General features: G+C 27.1%; 1 protein-coding gene across 2 annotated transcripts; it reads left to right on the top strand.

Annotated features, from left to right (window-relative positions):
* The first annotated feature begins 995 nt into the window (after nucleotides 1-995).
* Nucleotides 996-18709, top strand: LOC114422634 (probable LRR receptor-like serine/threonine-protein kinase At1g56130). Of its 2 annotated transcripts, XM_028389096.1 has the most exons (24): nucleotides 996-1238; nucleotides 4432-4618; nucleotides 4748-4819; nucleotides 4982-5053; nucleotides 5142-5213; nucleotides 5908-5979; nucleotides 6671-6742; nucleotides 6832-6903; nucleotides 7082-7153; nucleotides 7229-7300; nucleotides 7414-7485; nucleotides 7875-7946; nucleotides 8042-8107; nucleotides 8719-8784; nucleotides 10300-10338; nucleotides 11720-11784; nucleotides 13603-13982; nucleotides 14879-15077; nucleotides 15209-15367; nucleotides 15784-15902; nucleotides 16523-16733; nucleotides 16845-17073; nucleotides 17203-17353; nucleotides 18091-18709. In XM_028389096.1, exons 1-24 carry the CDS (start codon nucleotides 1127-1129, stop codon nucleotides 18475-18477), a joined length of 3090 nt encoding a protein of 1029 aa, XP_028244897.1. In that variant the 5' UTR covers nucleotides 996-1126; the 3' UTR covers nucleotides 18478-18709. The 2 variants fall into 2 exon arrangements, with proteins under 2 accessions (XP_028244897.1, XP_028244898.1); XM_028389097.1 differs by lacking the exon at nucleotides 6671-6742.
* Nucleotides 18710-19286: the final 577 nt, after the last annotated feature.

Here is a 19286-nt window from a genome sequence, read left to right as displayed (position 1 = left end):
ATGAAATATTAATGTTAACCACATATTGTCCACCACTGTATTAATTTATCATTTTCCTCTTCTTTTAACGATAAGATTCGTCAATAAATTAACGTACCCACTACCCAGTAGTCAGATATTTACTTAGGTTAAATTAATTTATATAAAATTATTTGACAACTTTTAATTAAAATTTTTAATTATTTTTTAGTTGAATTTTTTAATTTGTATCTATTTGTTTTACTTGTGTTCTTTCATCTAACTGTCATTACAAAAAAAAAATAATTAATCACTACAATAAAATTGAATGAGTTTATAAAAAAATTTACTCTAGAGTGAAGCCTGAGAGACTTATAAAAAAATATTTGGACTGAATAAAGATAAAAATATTCTTAGAGAATCTTGTCAAAAATACCGAATTTAGAACCTGCAAAGATGAAAATACTCAATGATCCCTGTAATTAATTTTTAAAATAATAGTGACCACGTTTGCAAATAAGAATATGAAAATGTCTCAAATAATATATAAAAAGTGGGTCAAGTAGCTTAATTTATATATTTCCTGGTGGATCATTTTGACGAGAGAAGTTTCACGTGCTCCATTTGCTGAGAAATTATTAGGTAGGTTAATCATCACAGTGATCCATAATCTCGATCAATAATAATACAATACATATATAATTTAATATTTTAAATTAATTTAGATTTCTTAAATTAAAAAATAATATAATTAATTCTTATTATGTAATTACTGAATATATCTTTAATGTAGTAAATATATTTTTTATTATATATATATCACATGATTATTATTGGTAGGCACTATAAAAAATGTGTTGCTGCAGACCACCAATAATGTCTACATTTGCGGTGCCATCATTGAACTCGTAAGCTTTGACAAAGCTCTATAAGTTGGTGGTCACTGGTCAGAGACGCCATCTTTGCCTCTGTTTTGTTCAAAAATCTTAAAGTAAACGTCCTATATATTTTTCTCTGTAAGTTCATTCCTTATTATCAAATACTAAGATTATTATCCTCCAAGGGTTTATCAAGTTCATATCTATTATTTTTTGTCTCTATAACTTTGCGGTTATTGCATACCAAATACCAAGGTTATTATTCTGTGAGGGTGGATCAAGTTCATATCATGGCACGGTGCATATTGTCACATGTTTTGGCTTTTGCACTTGTTGCTGCGTTGAGCTTGGTTAACGTTGCACAATCTCAATCTGCAAACGCCACCACTGATCCTTCCGAAGGTGACTGCTTTCTGGTTTTCATTTTGTTGACAAAGAATTTTAAATGTAATTAAGTCTGAAATTGATGATTAATTTTATAATCGGTCCAAAAGAATAAAACTTTAAGGAATTCATGAAAGTTTTTTGGAGAAGTCAAATGCTCTAATATTATAAAAAATAATTTATATATATAGGTGAAATCAAAAGACTACTAGTTTTCTTGTTAATTTGTGGCATGTTGGGAAAGGTTTGAACTTCTGGGAATTTTCTCAGTTTCAGTTTTGCAGGGGATTCAGAGAAATAGCTAACTCTTCATCATTAACATAGGAGTATTGAACTATTGATATTTGATAGCTGAGTACTTAAGCATGTTAAGTAAATTCGATTCCAAATGTTATATATATGAGGGAACTTTTTTATTTTTTAAGTTAAATGATAAAATACAATAATACACTTGAATTATATTTTGAAAAATAAAATATTAAATAATTTTTTTAGTTCAATTTTTTTTATAGAATGCTAGTATATACCAATTAAGATAGATCTAGTATTCGTGGAATATATATATATATATATTGCGAAACTGTTTTCATTAATCTCTCAATTTTAACGGAGATTACTCTTTAGCAGTTAGAAAGTATAACATTGGTATGCTGCAAAAAAGTTTTAGCAAAGACAAACTTTTATAAAAGTGTAAAGATTAGCATATTGTGAATAAACTGACAGAGAAAAAGGAAATTATTGGTACAGTACAGATTAGTGTGTTTGTCCTGATTTCCAACAATTTGTTCTTTTGGTCAATTTGCAGTTTTGCTCTATATGATACGGTATCTTATCAATAGCCATTGGTAGTATTATAAAATTTGTCTGCATGGCCATCTCATATGTTTGGCTACACAGTTTTTTCTATAAAAAATTATTACTCAATTTTTTACTTTTTTTTTTGTTTTTTGTTTTTGTTTTTTCCACATGTACCAATATATTTATATTTTACTAATTTTAATTTTATTATTAACTTTTAATTGGTAGCTACCTTCCAAAGACCAGCCAGACTCCCTTGTTGGCATATTGCATTATTGATGATAATGTATTTTTCTAGAGAGGACATTTCCCGTCTATGTTTCACTGCCAAACCGAATTATATAATATTTATTTTAAAAGAAATTATTGAATAGTTAAAAATAGATTTATATCAAAATATAAATTATTTATTATAAATTTAAAATATAATTTTTATATATATAGTTATTGCTATAAAATTTTATTACAATATAATTTATATATTCGAAACTATTTATTTCTTATAAATTTTAGTTATATAAAAAACATTTATTGTCTACGTTGCTTAGAATAAATTCTATTTTTTATTAATCTCCTATACTATTATTTAATTTTTATCAATCTATATAAATTAATTTTTAAGATTTTAAATTTTTGCATAATATATGAAATTCAAAGATGTAGAAATATAAAACAACATATTTTATTAAACAAGTTGTTTCTATATATATAATTTCTTTCTTAATTTAAAAACATTTTATCTTTAATATTATTTTATTTAATAAAAAATCACATTTATTTAAATATGTAGTTTTATCATTATTTAATAATAATATATTTACATTTGTATTTAAAAAAATTATTTATATTTAAAAATTCTTTATAATATATGTTTAATTATTTTGCAGGTCCCGATACATTTCTCAAAATTTTAATTATGTCCTATTTTTTGTCTTTTAATTTGTTTCTTGAACTTTTATTTTTTTATATATTTTTAATTGGATCCTATTGTCTAATTGTCATTATATAAAATTATTCATAGACATCTCATTAGAGGTGTAGACAACATGCGGCACTAGTATTTTTGGAGCATGTCTTAAGTATAACTAAGTCAATTGTGAGATATTTTTCTAAAGTTCCAACATTTGCAAATTCAACTTAAATATTCTTTCACAAGTTTTTCATAATTATTTCACTTTGCATAAACTTAAAAAATTATATTTAAAAAAAATTGACTCACTTGTTCTTATAAAAAGCACTAGTCCATTGTCTGCGCCTGTGTAACCTATTAATATAATATATGGAATAAAGAAGTTCTATTGTAATATATATATATATATATATATATATAATAGCTCCAATTCTTTTTTAAAAAAAAAATCATTGATATGTCTGTCTGTGGTTTTTTATTCTTTAGAACTTTATATGTTGTATATGTAATTAGTGTGGTTGAAATAGAATAGTCAAAGGTTAAAATAAAATTGTGAAATAATTTACAATAGTAGTAGAAGAGTCTTCTATATAAAAAAGTTAACATTTTGAAGAAAAAAAAATTACCGAATGTAAACATAAACACAAATATTATGTTAGTTTGAATGGAATTATACTTAGATTTCTTAAATATGATCTCAAATTTAAATTTTTTTTATAGAGAAAGTGTAGTTAATAAAATTAGTAGATATTTTATACTTATAACTTTGTAAAAAAAAAAATCAAATAGACATGGTAAGGAAAAAAAAACCTCAATTATCAATGTATTTTCCTTAATTTGAAACAACATAGAAATAGACCGTTCATGTGGTGTCATATCCTTATTTTATATCTTTCATTCTTAATAAAACGTTTTTGAGTAAAAGATATAATTTATTATATTTTTCTTATTTTTATTTTATATTTATTTTGTATTAAACAACTAAAAGATATTCATTTCTTAGTATTAGTATTTTTTTTCTTTTTATCCTTTTACTTTTTACCCAAACTATACATGTGTCCTTAAATATAAGATTCAATCACACCCTTAAAAGTTGATTTATTTATTTAATAGCATTAAATTTGCTAGCAATTTATATTATTTTTCCAAAATTGCTCTTAAAATTATTGGACTTCTCATCTTTTTTTCTACTTAATTACTTTCTACTTAATTAATTAATTAATGTGTGTTAGTTTTCTTCTTCAATCCTTATAAAAGAGAGTATATTTATCTTTTTAGTTCATCACGTTTATTCTAAAGTAATTAAAAATATTTTAATAAAAAAAAATTAGCGCAAAAGAAAATTTGAAGAGTCTTGCAAAAATACAAATAAATTTGAAAAAATGTCTTATATTTAAGAACAAAGGCATATTGTTTCTCTCTATTATTTTTCAAATTGAATGTTTTTTTCCTTTCTTTTTATCTTGAGTACATATCCCTCAAAAGGTGAACTTATGAATGCAGCAAGAGCTTTAAATTCAATCTTTAAGAAATGGGATATATTGGCAAACCCAACTCATTGGAATATTAGCGGTGAACTTTGTACTGGAAGAGCCATCGACACTTCCCTCATTGATGATACAACCTTCAACCCATTGATCAAATGTGATTGTTCCTATGACAATAGAACTACTTGTCGCATCACAGCATTGTATCTTTCTATTTCTCTCTAAAAATTACTTTTAAATTTGTTTTGAATAAATTTGTGTTACCATTTCAAAGTTGAAAATTTACTATAACTATAGAAATTTAATACTCATTTGTTTTTTTAATGGAACAGAAAAGTTTATGCAATGAGCGTAGTTGGTACAATTCCAGAAGAGTTATGGACTTTGACTTACCTCACCAATTTGTATGCTTTCTTCACTACCACTATTATTATTATTATTATTATTATTATTATTATTATTATTATTATTATTATTATTTAGTGCAATTTTAGCTTTTATTTCGTTGTTCTCATGCAAGAATCACATGCTTTTTTATATACTAAGTTCAATCAAATTGCAAGCAGAAATCTTGGCCAAAATTACTTGACAGGTTCTCTACCTCCAAGCATTGAAAATCTAACTCGTTTGCAATACTTGTAAGGCAATTTGACCCAAGTTAAAATTATAATATTTTGTGTATTTTTGAGACACATAATTTTAACATTCAAGTTTATTATTTGTTAGGAGCCTTGGCATCAATAATATTTCTGGAGAGCTTCCAAAGGAATTGGGAAATCTTACAGAGTTAAAATTATTGTATGTTATTTACTTTGAGTTTTTCTTCTTTGTTTATAAAGGTATCAATGGTTTTCTTTTTAGGATCAAATAGTCACCAAGAGATTTAGTGTCTAATTTAAGTCTTACATTGATTAAAATAAGAAATTTAATGTGATACTCAAGTGATGAGATTTTTCCACCAAATAAACTAGTTTTTTTTTGTTGGATGTTTAAGTCATAACAATGTCCCTTGCAGTATGAGTCTTGGGTGTTAGCAAAGTGTTTAATTAATGGTGTGAGTAGATTGATCCAAATGGCCTGATGTAGGTCAAAGTTCATTTCGGCCATTAAATTAGAATGACATATATGTGTAAAAAAGGATACACTGGTCTTATGATGGATCTTTTGATAATTTTTGTTTGTTTTTCTAGTAATGTGATTAATGAAGTCTCTAATAGATAAGGGATGAGAGTATAAGTGATGAATTTAATTAACATTGTAGAAAAAATAACGAGTTATAAACTAAATAGTTGTTCCTTTTGACAAACAATGACTAGTTATTTATACCTAAATGGCTAAGAGAAAAACTCAAATTTTTTTAGAATTTATTTATACAAAATAGTTTGTTCTCTTTAATTAATCTTAAGATTGTTTTGTTTTGGACACATGATGGTATGCATGGGAAATTTCTCTTGACGGCATTGATAAGATTTATAATTTATTAAATTTGTAGGGCTTTTGGATCAAACAAGTTTAGAGGATCTCTTCCATCTGAACTTGGAAAATTGACAAATTTAGAAGAAATGTAAGTACTTCTATAGTTTTACCTTTTACATGTACTAGTAATTATTTTAAATTAAGTTTGGGTCATATATATTTGCTCTTTTACATAGACTCTCATACATATACACTAACTACATTTATTCATTATTTTTATATTGTATGTCAAAATATTGTCCACCTAACATATTTATTTTATTTTATTTTAGAAGTGCAGCAGCAAAATTAAAATTTTGGCTAGCCATAAATACATTGCTACCATAAGTTATGGAATGACTATTAAGTAAAAGTCAATGTGCCCATCAATTCATTTTTACTTGAATCTTGTTGCTCAAATATTTAGGTGTCTAACATTAGTAAATCCTATTTGTTTCTAATGTTATTGAATCATACCTCTATGTTGCAGTATATGAGTTTCTATGTTTTTGTGTCCTATCTCTACTCTTTCAAATATGGTTTACAGTTGCAAACAACAATATCCCTAAAAAGTACATGCTAGGCCCATACTCAAATAAATATAACAAACAATTATTTGTTATTTATCCATACTCATCAATGAGCCTTTTATATTGTCATAAGCATACATTGTTTTGAATAATGAGTTGGTTTTGGATAATGTATAGTGTTAGGCCTTTTTTATTCAAAATTACAGTTTGTTGCCAAGTTGTATATCTTTATCGTGATACAATATTAATTTCAAAGAATTTTTCTTACAGTCACTTTGATAGTTTAGGAATTAGCGGTCCAATTCCTTCCACATTTGCAAACCTTAGGAATTTGAAACAAGTGTAAGATATTCCTAATCTAATGTATCTAATATGATAATAGAGTAAAAAGGAACTTCTACAATGATAAAAAAAATTTCTATTCATTTTAGATGGGCTTCAGACACGGAACTCACAGGAAAAATACCAGACTTCATAGGGAATTGGTCTAAGCTTCAATCCTTGTAAGACAACAATACAATTTTCTCTTCCTCCTTTAATTGAAATATGTAGGTGAAAAATTTTGGGCAAAAATCAATTATATTGGATGTGGAATTAATGTTTTCCTTTTATTGTTAATTTCATATTCTATTCAAAAAATGAGTATTAATAATTTTTGTGAATTGTTGTATGTCTTGATAGGAGATTTCAGGGCAATTCTTTTAATGGCTCAATACCATCATCATTTTCTAATTTGAGTTCTTTAACAGAATTGTAAGTATCACAATTAGTTTATTTGGTTATTGTTGACTTATGAAAGCTAATATATCATGTATGAAATAAATGTAGGAGAATCACAGGTTTATCTAATGGGAGTTCCTCATTGGAATTTTTAAGGAATATGAAATCTTTGACTATCTTGTAAGGCCTCAACTTTCCTAATGATCATGGTTCACTCTATCATGCATATTGAATTGTTCACTTATTTTTATCTTCCTAAATGTAGTCCAAATTTTTTGTTACAATTGTTGCAGAGAACTAAAGAATAACAATATTTCTGGTTTGATTCCATCCACCATTGGAGAGTTACACAATTTGAATCAATTGTGAGTATCACCTATTTGTGTTAAACTAGATTCAAATGAAATTATTATGTAAAAGGTGTCAACTAGAAAGCAAGAAACTAGTCAATGTTGTTATTCCATGGTATATCTCCGATTTGAGTATTGGCTAGTTATATGAGAGATATCTTAAAATAAGTATTTGTGCTTTCAAATGAATGGGAGTTTATTGTTCATTTATCTTTTTTAATTTTGTTTTTTTCGTTGCTATGTGATAGAAAGATATAACTTTTCAGCTTATTTATCATACAAATAAGATATTTGTACATTTTATTTTCTTTATTTACAAAAAAAAGAAATTAAGTATCTTTTCTTATAGTTGTGTACTACCCGCACATTTAGAAAATTATATATTTTTTGGTGGGTTTTTGCAGGGATTTAAGCTTCAATAACATCACAGGACAAAATTTGGGATCAATTTTCAATTTGAGCTCACTCTCTTTCTTGTAATATTGCATTCTTAAGAAGTTATGTCTTAATTTGTTGATATGTTATTGTACAAAGTTTAAACAATTTTTCATTTTTTTTTATCAAATCATAGGTTTCTTAGAAATAATAAATTCAACGGTACCCTTCCGATGCAGAAAAGTCCATCTCTTGTAAATATGTGAGTAAGATTGACATGTTTGAATTATGGAGGATGGAATGTTTAGCTATACTAATTCAAAATATTAGGACAAAAATATTTTGTAGATATGTATAAATAATCATATATATTGGATAAATGGTAGTCATCTATTAAGTCTACAATGATTGAATACTAATGCTAAAAAAGAAAAGATGACATCATCTATCTCGAAGTTTTTTTTTTTTTTTTTTACTTTCTCCACTTTTCTAACTCATTCTTGGAATTTCTCAACTATAATTTTTTAATGATGTTTTATCACGTCTTTATTTTTTATGATGTTTTCATGAGATGATTTATATTTACATATTCTTTTTAGTGTTTTAAACTTCTACTTTATTTGGTCATGTCCATTCATATTTTTTTTATAAGAGTATTATATATGACACTTCTATCAATACTTGTATTTGTGATCATATTAACTTCTATAGGTTTAGTAAGAAGTGACTATTTAGGTATACTTGTAAACACAAGAGTTTGTCAACTCATATTTATATTAAACTTAGGCTATTTTTTCTAGCCTAATTTCAGTTTGAAACTACTTCATTCCTCATGTACTATCTTTTATTTGGTTCGACTTAACATGCTTGCAGAGACTTGTCATACAATGATCTATCGGGTAGCCTCCCCCCTTGGGTAAACGAACCAAATTTACAATTGTAAGTAGTGAAATTATTTATTTTTCCTTCTCTTTTTACATATCAATTTGTTAGCAAACACCAAATCCAATGGGTCTATGTGAATGTTTTAAATCTTAGATAGTGGGATGTAGATGTTGGCGCCAAAATTGATATAGTGTAAAGTGGGATAGTTGTTATTTTGAAATTTTTATATAGTTTATTAATGTACAATATGCATATAAATGATAAAAATTGTTCAAAATTAATGACATTCATAAATTAACAATAAAAATGACATAGGTGTCTTATACAAAACATACAAGTAAATATACCAACAAAAATTAAATAGAATTTTTCTAGATGGGATTTATCAATTCTCATCATTATCTTCCAAATAAAAGTATTATTTTATCATTTTCACTGCCATTATATATAAGAATTTGAGTTTTAGAAATTAAAATCACATAAGTAGCCCTTCAAAAAATGTCCTAATGTCTCTATTCAAAGGGATATTTTTGGAATCAACACATAACACTTACTACAATTACTATTTAGCCAACTATTTGGTTTAGTGTGACAACTACACTAAACCACTCTACTATAACCAAAGTGTAGTATGTTATTTAAAATCTTTATCTATGTTATGAACAATAAATTGAGTAATTGGGGATCATTAAGACATAATGGTATAAGGCTATTAAATAGGATTGAGACGGGTAATAAACAAAAGAGAACACTTTTATGAGTATTTAATAATGTTAGAAAACATGAAGGAAAAGTAGAACATTTCATTCTTATATTTTATATTGTATCCCATTATATGCAAAGGTCAAAATATAGAGAAATTTGTCAATAAAATAAACAATCATTCCATTTCTACAATTTGATCTTGTTCAGTTACATTTTATGTAAGATACTTGTGTGAGTCCTAAAGTTATCCATATCGAATATTTCAATTGTTTTATACAAATTGTTTTTTAAGTTTTTTTGTTTGACAACAATTTCCTAAGATTTTGTTTGAAATTGTAATCTAGAACAACTTTGATTATATTTATTTTCATAATTTAATAACCTACCACATCAAACCATTATGTTTACAAAACTTCATCATTAATCTTGTTTTAATTAATGTTTTCTAAATTTTGCTTAAATAAATTTCTAAAAGACAATAATACAATCTCAAACACTAGAATGATATTAAATGAGTATCAAGAGTTAACAAATGTAAATTTAAACTTTATTTTTAAAGAATGGTGTTTATTAAAGTGATATAAATTGAAAAGGACAAAATTTAGTATCAATAGAATTTAAGTTAATGATATTTAATTAACTTCATAAACATTTTAATTCATTAATTTCATAGTTATAATAATATTATCTTCCCACAATTCCTTTTACTATAATAATAGAATTGTCTTTGTCTCCTCTCACATTTAACTATCCATTAGATTTTAGTTGAAATTTTTAACAACATATGTTTAAAATTATACAATAACACGAATCTCTCTATGTATGTTGAAACTAATTATGATACTATTGACATATGAAATACAGGAATTTAGTTGCCAACAACTTAGATGTCTCAAATGCCGGGTGAGAATTATACACTTTATTTGATGATGATTATTTTAATAGTTCTTCAAAATTTATCATGTATCACCTATTTTTGGGTATAATATGAATTTCAATATTGTCTCTAGCTAGATGCTTTTAGTTTTTAGTCAAGATTGATATGTTGGTTGCATAATTTTCTCTCTTTATTTTCACAGTCTTATAATCCATTTGAAACATTTTCCTTTTAACATAAATGTATCATATCTTGTTTGTCCTCTTTGATACTCATTATGTTTAACAACTTTTAATAATTTTTATCATTGTAATTGATTTTGTTGATGTCTCTTTCATTTCTCATTCTTTGGCCTCTAGTTTCATATTTTTTACTAATATATTTTTTGAGAATATATTATGTCATGTTTATTTGATACTTCCTCTAGATTCATATATAAACAAAAATAACTATTTTCACATCGATTAAAAAAGTTAGTTAAATCATTTAATTTTAGTAATCTCAAATTAAAAAAATAAAATTATTCCTAAAAAGTCCTTCTTTGGAACTTGATATATTAATAAAACAAAGTCTTTGAGAATAAATTCCTAATTAAATGAAGGATAATTTAGAAATGACATCATTTAATATGGATGAAATTAATTAGTTAGATCTGTTTATATTTAAGTCAAATATACTAAACAACTTTTTTGCTTATATGATTCTAGAGATGTTTATTAATTGCTTCATTAGGTAAAAGTTAGCATGTGTAATGGGTGTTTGATATAGTCATTAATTGATTCATTTGATATTGTTTTCATTAATCACTTTATGCACATATAATTTCCTAAGCAGATATGAGAATGAAATTGCCATTATATATATGATGATAAAAGTGAAGAACTATTATTACAATGATTCTCTATTTCAATCTACTTTTATGATTTGAAATTTTGATTATTCAAAGCAAGGAGGCAATCTTGATGATTAAAGATAATGTGTTGTGAATAAATTAAATAATCCATAAGATTTTACTTTTTTTTCTAAGACTTAAAATTTAGAAATCTACGTAAAAACTAATTCTCATTTGGTAACACTAACCAAAAAATGATTAAGTTAATATAAGTTTGTCATCCCATCACTCTTTGAGCATTGTTAATACTTGCTTGGTTGACGATTTTCCTAAACTTGGAAGATGTTTTCCCAAGAATTGAAGTGTTAGTTTCCATTCATGTTGGGGTTTAGGTAAAAGCCTTTGAAATAAATCTTAATAAATTAAACCTTTGATTTCTATTTATATTAATCGGGTGTAACTTAATAAATCTTAATAAATTAAACCTTTGATTTCTATTTTTATTGGGTGTAACTTAAAGCCGGAAGAGTTTTGCAATTTAAAACATAACCTTTTTTTTTTAATTTTTTTTGCAGTGGCTTGCCTATTGGGCTCAATTGTCTCCAAAAAAAATTTCCTTGCAATCAAGGAGTTGGAAGATGTAAGTTTTATTTTTTTTATTGATGTGAGTCATGTGAAACACTAAAACTAATTAGAAAATAATATTAGTTATATTCATTGGTTGTAAAAATTATCCCTTAAAATATGACAGTAATGTTATTAAATATAATTATCACTTAAACCATTTAACTTTGTGGATATTTCTGAAAATAAAAATTATGACATTATTAATTAAAATTAAAAAACTTAAATATCTTTATTGTTTTTGGTAATTAAGTATTTGTTTCTTATATATAAGACAGAAGGTAATATATTATTATATTCTTTAACCACTCATTTGCTTGTATTCTTTTTTTTTCTTTTACTTTTGTTATATACATAGTGTGGTATAATTGTGTGGTATAATTGTACTAGCACATATATGCTAGAATTATAATAGGAATTGATATTAATATTGCATATAAGATAAAAACTCAAGGAAGAAGTCTTCTTTTCAAATAAAATTTATTGCTCGATAAACAGAAACACAACTACTCAAGTAGAAGAATCAAACAAAATATAAAAAATGAAACAAACTCTTTCCTTGATATAAACTAGTATTAATACTGAGAATAAGATTGAATTCAAGGAAATCTCTATTGCAAGAGGAGAAATTAGTGCTCGACAAACAGAAACACAGTTACTAAAATAGAAAAATACAAAAATTTCAATAAAGAGAATACAATCAGAGGTTAAATGTAACCTCTGCCTCCCAGCCCTAAGCCACCAAACCATTATTCAAATACTTGTTATGTGTCTCCATTATTTTTCACTCCTCATTATTCAATTTTCTTTTTCTTTAATATCATTGGTCAATTCCCCTCGCAAATAGCTTATTGCCCTTTGTACATTTTTTATGCTCTCCTAATACTATTTCCTCCTCACTTCTAGCAACATTCCCGATAAAAATCATCTTGTTACCTTTGAGTTTTCATTGATAAATTTAACTTCTTTTTTTTTGTCATTTTCCACAACATAAAGATTTGTAAAGTTGTTGTAATTCTTTGTCCTTACAAGTCACTTACTTCTCCTTCTAGCCAACCATCATTAATTTAATTAACTTTCATTCTTGACAATTGTTGGACTTGTAAGAACAACTATCTTAAAGATTAACCAACAGGTTTTAATAACCTTGTTAGACTCAGAACTATTTCTAATTTTGAAACAATTTTGCAATATCTTGATTAATAAATAACATAGTGGTTATTGACTATAAAATACTAATTGAGCCACAACATGTACAGGTTTTCTCTTTTAATACTTTTCAATGTGAAATCTGGTTGGCCTAAAGGACTATTGAGTGGGCACTATTCACTCTAGGCTATAATATTATTATCTTGAATTTCATTAAGGGGTATATGAGAATATTAATATTTAATTTCAGAAGTTAACTCAACCATGTGTAACTGCAAATTTAGGATCTCAAATGATTAGATTATATTGTCTCAAGAATTTATATCTTTCTTTCTTAGTAAATGGACAATGTGTTTTAGGTACCTTAATATTTAATCAAAATTAATTTTAGTTTCTACAATTTAAAAATGGAGATTTTAATCCTTGTATTTTTAAAATGGTGGATTTTATCCTTGCTTGGATTAAAATATAACAAGATTAAAGATGAAATTTATAATACATAGATACTAGAGCCAAAATCATTATTTATAAAATGTGGGGACTAAAATTAGTTTTAACCAAATCTTAAGTAACTAAAATATATTGTATCCAAATAACTATCAATCCGGTTATATCTAAAGTCAATCTCGTTATTTAAAACTCCTTTTCATTCACTGATCAATCTCTTATCTATGACTACATGCAGACTCTGACTTTGCAATCAAGGGTGGTGGTAACCAAATTAGGTCGGCAGATGGAATAGTGTATGAAATGGACAATCAAACACTTGGTCCTGCTACATACTTTGTTACTGATGCAAACAGATGGGCTGTTAGTAATGTTGGATTATTTGCGGGGAGCAGTAATCCTGTATACAAAAGTTTTGTGCCTAATCAGTTCGCTGGCACTGTGAATCCGGAGCTCTTCCAAACAGCACGACTTTCTGCTTCGTCATTAAGATATTATGGCCTGGGGCTGGAAAATGGTTTTTACAACATAACCCTTCAATTTGCAGAAACAGCTATTCTAGATTCTAATAGAACCTGGGAAAGCCTTGGGAGGCGAGTCTTTGATATTTATATTCAGGTACTTATGTCTTTATCAAAATACTTCAAAATCATAATGATTAGATACTCAGTTGGAGACGTATCCAATATCTTAAACAACTTCCACAATGAATCTAACATTATATTTAAGCAATATATATATATATATATATATATATATATATATATATATATATATATATATATATATATATATATATATATATAAAAGCTTTTATTGAGATGATATTTAACTCTAACCCTCTAGTTGGAGAACAAGGTTTAAAAGGCTATATAATGAAAGAATGTAGTAATTACTAATATAAAGATAGATTTTTTTTCTCCGTCAATTATAATATCACATTAGTTATCTAAGTTATAAAATTTATATCCTGGTTAAACGTTTTATTCATGTAGTTAAAATAATTATTAGTTTTAATTTAATTATTCCACAAATTAATTCTAAACTAAAAACTTAATTAAATGAAATTTAATCCTTTTGGATTAATTTTGTTTTTAGTCCTTCTAAATATAATAATTTTTTTTATCCCTCAAATATAAATTATTTCTTTTTTCCAACTTTATGAAAATATATCAAATGTTGTTGGTGTCTTTCATAAAATGTGATTTTCTTTTGGTCCCTCATTTATGAAAATAACAATCCCTCATTTATGAAAATAACAACATATATGACGCATTTTCATATATAAATGAAGACCAACAGGAGACAATTTATATTTATATTTGAGACTAAAAGAGAATATTGCTCTACTGTAGGAACTGAACGCCTTTAACATTTTTTTATAATATCAATGTATTTGTAGGAAAGGAAAATGTGTTTTGGACTTTTCTTCTTAATTATCTAATTAAAGGCACAACATCTACAATGTGCCTACTTTGTCTACCTTCATTTTTCTTTCCATTTGAATATTTCAGGGTACTCGTGTTTTGAAGGATTTTGATATACAGAAGGAAGCTGGGGGCATCTCATATAGAGCTATCCAAAGGCAATTTAGATTTGAAGTGACAGAAAACTATCTTGAGATTCATCTCTTTTGGGCTGGAAAAGGTACTTGTTGCATACCAACTCAAGGTACTTATGGGCCCTTAATTCAAGCAATCCATGCTATTCCAGGTAATACTATGAAAAAAATTGGTAATTTAGATGTTTAATTACTAACCTTTCATTATGCATAATCCCTTATCAGCTAGATATTCAAAATTTATATATTTTTTTAATTTGATACATTGTTTTGTGTTGTACAGATTTCATACCTACTGTTAGTAACAAACCTCCAAGTAGTAGCAACAATAATATCGGTCTAATTCTTGGAATCGTATTTGGAGTTGGAGTTGTAAGCGTTTTATCAATTTTTGCAATTTTCTATATCATTCGGAGAAGAAGACGTCGTGATGATGAAAAAGGTAAAGACATTGTGTGAATATTTGTATAACATTTTTCTCTGACTATTTAAATTTTTTCTACATATTGCATAAGATATTTCAAGATCTAGCGGGACATACATTACTTATGTCTCTAGACTAGAATAGGACAAACTGTCACTTCAGTACTACATATTTTATATGTTTTGGTTTCTGAATCACAACATAATCAGATGATAGAAGAAAAAAATGATTGTATTATGCTTAATAGTTCAACATTGTAGATAATGTATGTGCATTTCTATTTGTTTTTCTTATCTTAATTCAAAACATTTTGCAAAAAATGGAGAAATATTGTTCTGAACTTGAATAAAAAGAAATTTGAGCATCATCCCCGACTTCATTAAAATAAGTTTATGCTTATTCAACCTTAACTTTGTTCTTGTATGATATTGCATAGCTTCTAGGAATTGATACTAAGCCCTACACTTTCAGCTATTCTGAGTTAAAGAATGCTACAAATGACTTTAATCATGAAAATAAGCTTGGAGAGGGAGGTTTTGGACCTGTTTATAAGGTAATGTTATGTCCCTTAAGAAGAAAATGATTATAAGCTACTTCACAAAAGGTTATCATTGACAATACTGGATCAAATGATGCTCAAGGCAGCTGGTTTCACATGGTAGAGCCACGATCATTTGAGGGGAGCATAGACTCTTCTTGGATTTTTTACTAAGTATTTAATAAAAATGAATATTTTCTTCCCCGTAAACATTACTTTTTCCTAGTTATTTACCCCTAACAATTCATATGTATCTAGTGCTTCTAGTTATTGATATATTCGGATATAGCGATATTTAGAATTTTAGCATGTTTATATATTGATTTTCTTGTTAATTAAATTTACCTCACAAAAGACAAGTGTAGATTTTTTTATTCTTAACTCAACTAATAATTGTTAATTATTTTTTATCATATATTTTTATATGTCATAATGTTCTTAAATGATAAATATATTTTATTTTATTTTATTTTACTAGCTAGTGTTTCCTCTAACGTGGACTTAACTCAACCACTGCAACTAGTCATACTGTTTTGATGAATGAAACCCTTTTTCTAATATTCAATATTTTGAGAGTAATATTGGAACTAAATCCTTTATTTTAGAGAATATTATTTTTCTTTTCTTTCTTCTAGGGGACACTTAACGATGGAAGGGCTATTGCTGTGAAACAACTATCTGTGGGATCCCATCAAGGAAAGAGCCAATTCATAACTGAGATTGCTACTATATCAGCTGTGCAACATCGTAATCTGGTCAAATTATATGGATGTTGCATTGAGGGGAGTAAAAGACTGCTTGTCTATGAGTATCTAGAAAATAAGAGTCTTGATCAAGCATTGTTTGGTATGAGAAAATGATACTTTTTTTTTCAGTGTATATGTATGAATGCTTATTTGTTTTTCTCATTTTCATTTGTATAAATAACTAAGGACAATTGTGGTTTGTTTTGGGCAGGAAAATGTTTAACCCTCAATTGGTCCACACGCTATGATATATGCTTGGGTGTTGCTAGAGGTTTAACTTATTTACATGAAGAGTCACGTCTTCGCATTGTACACCGTGATGTGAAAGCTAGTAATATTTTGCTTGATTATGAGCTTATTCCAAAAATATCTGACTTTGGTTTGGCCAAATTATATGATGATAAAAAAACCCATATAAGTACCGGTGTGGCGGGGACAATGTGAGTCATCAATACTTTATAATATTGTATTCGTTTCATGATTTTTTTCTATAATTTATTTATGGATTGGTCTCACTTTTATTTTAATTAATTTTATACTGCCCATTTACTCAAATTCTTGCGATGAAGTGGATATCTTGCACCGGAGTATGCCATGCGTGGCCTCCTTACAGAGAAAGCAGATGTATTTTCCTTTGGTGTTGTGGCTCTAGAGTTAGTTAGTGGGAGGCCAAATTCTGATTCAAGTTTGGAAGGAGAGAAGGTGTATCTTCTAGAATGGGTATGCATACTGCCTCTGCTTATAATGAATGTTATTTTTCCAAAAAAAATGCTTAATGTTAATATAGTTTTGCTTTTTATCATAATTATACCTATATTACATTTCATAGGATAATAAATGAGTCATTTCCCATATAATTACCAATTTTCAAGTGCTTAGATGTTTTTTTTTTCTTGTTACCTAATATATGGAATGAGATGAACTATATAATGTCGATATATATCTTCCTTAATGGTGTCTATTTTTTACCTAACTAACATATTGGCATATGGTAATCGTGAAGATGATGTCACAAAATATAACAATTGTTAAAAACATTTTTGTACAAGAATAGCTTTTGTAATATCCCTTTGGTCATAATCATTGGTCAAGATTACACCTCACTCAAAAGTCACCTACTCTACATGAAATTTCTCACACTGAGGAGCCTTGTAAACAGTGATTCTTAGAGATGTAATGGCTTCAATTAGATTGTCTATTTCATGGGAAAAATAGTTATTGTTTTTGCTTTGTTAATTATTAGGGAAATCTTACTAGCATAATATGAAACTAAGTTTCTTCTTAAAATTGTGTAGAAAGCGGTTGCATGGTTATGACAATTGACTCATGTTAATACTACTAAAAGGAATTTAGGATTCCCTCGTATTTGTCATCTTTTCAATTTGTGCACAAAACATTGAAAATCATTTTATTTGCTTGTTATTTTACCTTATTGTCATTGCTTTTCTCTTTCTCAGGCTTGGCAACTTCATGAAAAAAATTGCATAATTGATCTGGTGGATGATAGACTTTCAGAATTCAACGAGGAAGAAGTAAAACGTATTGTAGGAATAGGACTTTTGTGCACTCAGACATCACCAACATTACGACCATCAATGTCACGTGTGGTGGCAATGCTTTCAGGAGATATTGAAGTAGGCACTGTACCTTCAAAGCCTGGATACCTATCTGACTGGAAATTTGAGGATGTGAGCAGCTTCATGACTGGCATTGAAATCAAAGGATCAGATACAAGTTACCAGAATTCATCAGGAAGTACAAGCATGATGGGTGGTGTAGACTATTATCCACCAAGAGATGTTTCTAAACCGATCCTTAAGGAGGCTCTTAGGGAGGGTAGATGAGAATTGGTGTACTCTTTAGTGATTACGTCAAGTGTGGCATAATGGTAATGGCACTACACTCCAAAAATTGTTTCCCTTTTCTATTTTTCATTTTCTTTAGCCTTTTTTTTTTGTATTGTATACTTAATTCGTTGTGTAAATAACGGCCTAAGTTACTAAAAACTGTACATCAACGTGTTAGTATAATAAGCCCCAATTAGAAATGTTTGTGGGGTATTACGTTTTGCAACCTCTTTTACATATACAATCTTCTTCGCATTTTTGTAATTTTATTTTTAAAATACTTTTTCCAAAAATTAAATTCTAGAATAATTTATTTATGGTAATTGATAGGTGTTTTAAAATTTAGTATGCGAAATGCAGTTAATACTTTCTAGAAATTAAATTTTGGAAGTGTTAATTGATAGATGCTCTAGATTTTAGTTTAGCAGAAGGAAATATTACAATAATGAAAGGAAGAAACATCATAAATAAATTTATGAATCCAATAACAGGTTTGGTAACACATGTTCACTTTATGTGTATTACATTTCAAGCATTGGAGTACATTCGTCAACTACATAAAGGGTTGAATAACATGTCATTATTGAAGTGAATCAAGTCGATCATTAGAAAGAGAATTAAATAGTGGTTTTTTACTGATATAACTACTTTTTGCAAAAGCACATTTGCTTCTAATTTTGGCTCTTTAGCTCTTATTGAGAACCAGAAGACTAATAGGAGTAACATGTTCCCTATCAAGTACTTTGATAGAATAACAAATACTATGACCTATCACCAAGTGAACTTGTTGAGTATTACTTCATTAC

This window comes from Glycine soja, chromosome 8 (assembly GCF_004193775.1).
Source record: "Glycine soja cultivar W05 chromosome 8, ASM419377v2, whole genome shotgun sequence".
Classification (NCBI taxonomy): Eukaryota; Viridiplantae; Streptophyta; class Magnoliopsida; order Fabales; family Fabaceae; genus Glycine; species Glycine soja.
This window is presented reverse-complemented; position numbering and strand designations above follow the sequence as displayed.

Coding starts and splice junctions, on each gene's coding strand:
- LOC114422634 (XM_028389096.1), top strand. CDS start 1,127: ATGGCACGGTGCATATTGTCACATGTTTTGGCTTTTGCACTTGTTGCT. Junction 1,239..4,431: donor CACCACTGATCCTTCCGAAG/GTGACTGCTTTC, acceptor TTATGAATGCAG/CAAGAGCTTTAAATTCAATC. Junction 13,983..14,878: donor TCTTTGATATTTATATTCAG/GTACTTATGTCT, acceptor TGAATATTTCAG/GGTACTCGTGTTTTGAAGGA.